Genomic DNA, 5,175 nt, shown 5'->3' on the forward strand with positions numbered 1-5,175 from the left:
CAGTCATTTAGAACATGACATTGTACTATCACTTATAACTACACGCCCTCCCATCCAAAATAAATGTTGTGGTTTTAGTTCAAACTAAAACCACGGCATTTATGTTGAAAAGTTAAAAGCGTGCATTTTTAAGTTCCAAAAAGATTCCTTAATAAAAATGTGATGCACTGAAAATGAAAATGAAATGTGGTGATCCATAATTTCAAATCGTGATGTGCCCTCGACCTGCAAATAAAAGCATTTTCCCATAAGAGTTTTCAAGATTTATTTTGTATTCCTGTGCCGTGTACATGCATACATCAGTGACTTTTTTGGGAGTTTTGTGAATCACGCGTTTTAAATTTTGAAAGTAAAAGAGTTACGGGATACTTAACCGGTTCTGCCGAATAAACTCATTTCATTATTCATTGCCTTTTCATTATCACTGTCATTTCCGCATGGAGGATTGTGATTACAGGTCACACTTATTATCAGAGCTCACACATTGCATCGACCAATCAGCTAGCCTAGTAGTAGTACTGGTCGGCGGAGAAGACGCTACACTCCTGGGGCTCGATCCGGCACGCGGTCGGCAGCCGCACCTTCGTCAACCTCACGCGACCGGCCTGCGGCTTCTGCTGCGCCCCCTCGCCGGAGAACCCTTCTCCCTGCTGCCGCTGCGGCCTCTTGTGACAGAGCACCTGTCCTTGCCGCTGGCCACCACGCCCGACGGTCACCCCGTGGTAGCCTCCTCCCTGCTGCTGCTGCTGGCTTCCTCCTGTCTCACTGCCATACTGCCCCCCTTGTACCTCCTGCCGCTGCTCCGGCTCCGTGGACTCGCCGGAACATCCCTGCTCTTGTTGACGCTCCCCCGACGAGCCGTGGCGCCCTTCTCCCAGCGGCGGCATGGACTGCTCGTAGTCCCGCACCATGCCGCGGAGGGCGGCGCAGCGGCACTCGCGGCTGACGCTCTCGAGCTGCCGGCAGCACCGCTCCCTGGCGCCCCACTGCGCCTGAAACAACGGGACGCCGACGGCGCCCTCGCCGGCGCGACCGGTCAGCTGCTGCTCGAGGATCTGCCGGCACGCGAGGAGCGGCTTCTCCCGGACCTCGCCCCGGCACTGCGCGTCCGTGAGGCTCTGCTCGAGCACGCCTTGGGCGGCGGAGACGGACACCAGAGCCGCCAGGAACACCGCGAAGAAGACGAACTTGCCCATATCGAGTCCAGTACGAAATGTGGTTGCGTTTCCGATTGTGGTTTATTTGTTGTGTGGTGAGATGCTGAAGAGATTGAGATTGAAACTGAGACGATCACGTTGCAGTGACAAATTTTGGAGTCTGCTATAAACGATTTCCGGATAATGTCGGATGAGCTGGAAAGTTGCTTTTACTGCCAACAATCTTATCGTGTAAGTATGGATGTAGCACTCAGCATGTAACGTCTTTTGCACTAGTCATGAGTCACGATGATGAGGATCATGTATGGAATTATCCATAATAATAGTTCCTTGAAAAATCTCATCTATGATAATCTTGTTCTGGCTGCATGCATCATTCTGATGCAGAGGCCGGGGATGATCCTCCTTTTAAAAAAATGATAATCTTGTTTGTACTTTGTACACTTTGCAATGAATTTTGAGGGTTTCCTAAATCTGATATAGGAACTATGCAAAGGGTTAATCAATCAGCTTTAGCTGTACTTTTCCTTTGGAGTTTCCCTTGTTTTGAGTGGTATTTCAGGAGGAACTGGCCAACGCTGGGTATCGAAGTTGCAGTGACAAATTCAGACCACTGTGACCATCTGGATTCTCTCTTCCAAACCAAAATACTTAACTGATAAGACGAGAAGATATGTTAATACTACTCCGGTCACTTCGGTGAGGTGCTGCAACGCTGTCCGACCACTGCCCTATTCAACTTCAGTGTGAAGCCAATAAGAAACTTCCATTGCCGGTAGGGCACTAGCCTGTCTGCCGTGGTCTGCATGCTAGACTGTCGAAATCATCATAAAATTCATGGTCTGCATGCTTGACTGTCTGAAATCATGCTAAATTCCAGTGGAAACTCCCGTGTGCGAAAAGTACAATGCGTGAAGCATGGCAAGACTTGCTCTGGCCGGCGCTTTCTACTTGGTGGATGAGTTTCGGGTTGGCCGGATACAAAGGGTAGTGGTATGTTTACTCCTTTGGCTCTGCAGCTATTGTTCCACCGTGATGTCTGGTTCAAAAGAGTGAAGATGTCACTGTTAGAGTAGAACGAGAGAAGTAATGAAACTGTGTGTCCTTTATTACTAAGATGAGATCTGCTATTTATACAAAGGGAAGAGACACCACTAGGAAGGCGTCTGTTCAGGGAGGTGCCTATTCGACAGGGATCCGACGCAGCAGATGCAACTGCCTGCTGTTAGTAAAAGCAGGGATTATCCCTTAATTAATAATCATTAATTAATCCTAACAGTCACCACAGAGTAGAAAAATTGACAACTGTATTCGATGCTGAAAATGATGACCCTTTTTATCAGTTTACAGATATATGCTGGGGGCAATCTATGGAAGGTCAAAATAATAATGAAAATTTTCTTGTGTTCTTTGTTTTGACAAAATCGGCACAAGATAGTGTTCCATTGCTTTTGTTTGAGACTGGAACTATATGATAGACTAGTGTAAAGCCTGCGCTTCGCTGCAGATATTATTAGGCGATTTTAGTCAGTTTTATTTTGAAATGTTTATATATATAATTTGTATTTTAGCAAGTATAGAGTTGCAAAGTTTAAATATTTTTGAAGTGCATAAGAAATTGAGATGTAAAATTTTGCGATAGTATTTCCCTGCCGTCGATGAGTCTCATAGTCTTCTAATTTATTTCGCTTTTGCGATAGTATTTCCCTGCTGTGGGCAACTCTCATAGTCTCCTGATTTTCATTGACTAGTACTCCCTCCGTTCCCAAATACTTGTCTTTCTAGACATTTCAAATGGTTACAACATACGGATATATGTAGTCATATTTTAGAGTGTAGATTTACTCATTTTACTTCGTACGTAGTCATTTGTTGAAATCTTTAGAAAGACAAATATTTGGGAACGGAGGGAGTACATCATAGGTGCATGGTACACAATTGCAGTTCCTACTTGTATGGCGCCCCCAACCAGCAGCTGGTATTGATTTTCTTTGCCTGGCCATGGAGATCAGACGATGGCTCCTCCAGTTTCTTGCCCTTCTCACCATGACCACTGCCCTTCTTTTGAACCCATCCGCTTCCACTTCCAGCTCCATCAGCACCGTCGACGACCTCCCCACTCTCCTATCATTCAAATCCCTCATCACGAAGGATCCCTTGGGCGCACTCTCCTCATGGACAATCAACAGCAGCTCCAACGGCAGTCATGGCTTCTGCAGCTGGACCGGCGTGAAATGCAGCAGGACTCACCTGGGCAGTGTCATGGCACCGCGCTTACAAGGTCTTAGCCTCTCCGGGACGGTTTCACCATTTCTTGGGAACCTCTCCCGCCTCCGCGTACTCGATTTGTCCAACAACAAGCTTGAAGGTCAGATCCCTCCTAGCCTTGGTAACTGCTTTGCTCTCCGCAGGCTCAACCTGAGCATGAACTCCCTGTCCGGTGCCATCCCTCCCGCCATGGGAAACCTGTCAAAGCTGCTTGCTATGGGTATTAGCATCAACAATATCTCGGGTACCATTCCTCTTTCGTTTGCAGATCTTGCTACAGTCACCGTGTTAAGTATAACAAGTAACTCTGTGCATGGGCCAATACCACCATGGCTTGGCAATTTGACAGCGCTGAAACGTTTGAGCATGGCTGAGAATATGATGAGCGGCCATGTTCCACCAACTTTGTCTAAGCTTATCAACCTTCAATATCTGACTCTAGCAGTCAATAACCTGCAAGGTTTGATCCCTCCAGTGTTATTTAATATGTCGTCACTTGAGTACCTCAATTTTGGGTCAAACCAACTGTCAGGCTCTCTACCACAAGATATTGGCTCTATGCTTCCTAACCTGACAGTTTTCAGTGTATTCTACAACAAATTTGAAGGCCAGATTCCTGCCTCCTTGTCAAACATATCTGGTCTTGAACTTATCGTTCTCCATGGGAATAGATTTCGGGGACAGATCCCATCAAATATTGGCCAAAATGGATGTTTGATTGCATTTGCAGTAGGGGACAATGAGCTGCAGGCTACAGAGTCAAGGGATTGGGATTTTCTGACCTCCTTGGCTAACTGCAGCCGCCTATTTTCTGTAGGTCTTCAACTGAATAACCTTTCAGGGATTTTGCCAAATAGCATCAGTAATCTGTCGCAAAAACTTGAAACTCTTAAAGCAGGAGGAAACCAAATTGCTGGGCATATACCTACAGGCATAGGAAGATATTACCAACTCACGATGCTTGCGTTTGAGGAAAACCTTTTCACAGGAACCATCCCTTCAGATATAGGAAAGCTATCCAACCTCAAAGCACTATCTCTATCTCAGAATAGATGCCATGGGGAGATTCCATCGTCAATAGGCAACATATCACAACTAAGTCTGCTAACCCTTTCAGCCAACAATTTGGAGGGTAGCATTCCAGCTACTTTTGGCAACCTTACTGAGTTAATCTCCCTGGACCTTTCCTTGAACCTCTTGAGTGGGCAAATCCCAGAAGTGTTGAATCCCTCAAAAAGAAACGAATTTTGGTGTGAATCAACTAGGGATTTGAGAGGGGATTTGAGAGAGGAGTTCACAATACAGAGAACTGGAGCAACTTCATGAGCTGCCGTCCATTCCTTTCCTTATCTCTATCTTCCTTCTTTACACTCTTGTCCTCCTAACATTTATAATTTACACATTAGTACATCATACCAAATACAAATTTACCACTAAACTCAACACTTCCCCTCAAGATGGGGCAAACACATCATATAACCCCATCTTGCTACATAAGCTAGAAAACACTTTTTCAGCGAGACCTTTGGTCAAAATATCCGCTAGTTGGTTTGAAGAGCTCACATAATGCATACATATTATTCCTTGGTCAAGTTTCTCTTTGATAAAGTGTCGGTCAATTTCTATGTGCTTTGTTCTACAATGTTGAACCGGGTTATGTGCTATATCTAGCGCAGCCTTATTATCACAATACATCATCAATGGTCTTGCCTGGAATAGACCCAACTCCATCAGTATGATTTTTAGCCAT

General features: G+C 45.6%; 2 protein-coding genes across 2 annotated transcripts; one reads left to right on the forward strand and one right to left on the reverse strand.

Moving 5' to 3' along the window:
- Positions 1 to 377: 377 nt before the first annotated feature.
- On the reverse strand, positions 378 to 1,328 carry LOC119285555 (19 kDa globulin-like). Its single transcript, XM_037564855.1, has one exon. The coding sequence runs from the start codon at positions 1,194 to 1,196 to the stop codon at positions 507 to 509; it is 690 nt and encodes a 229-aa protein (XP_037420752.1). The 5' UTR covers positions 1,197 to 1,328; the 3' UTR covers positions 378 to 506.
- A 1,830-nt stretch (positions 1,329 to 3,158) lies between these two features.
- Positions 3,159 to 4,751, forward strand: LOC119354476 (receptor kinase-like protein Xa21). Its single transcript, XM_037621205.1, has 2 exons — positions 3,159 to 3,525; positions 4,414 to 4,751. Exons 1-2 carry the CDS (start codon positions 3,159 to 3,161, stop codon positions 4,749 to 4,751), a joined length of 705 nt encoding a protein of 234 aa, XP_037477102.1.
- Positions 4,752 to 5,175: the final 424 nt, after the last annotated feature.

The sequence above is a fragment of the Triticum dicoccoides genome, chromosome 1A (assembly GCF_002162155.2).
Source record: "Triticum dicoccoides isolate Atlit2015 ecotype Zavitan chromosome 1A, WEW_v2.0, whole genome shotgun sequence".
Classification (NCBI taxonomy): Eukaryota; Viridiplantae; Streptophyta; class Magnoliopsida; order Poales; family Poaceae; genus Triticum; species Triticum dicoccoides.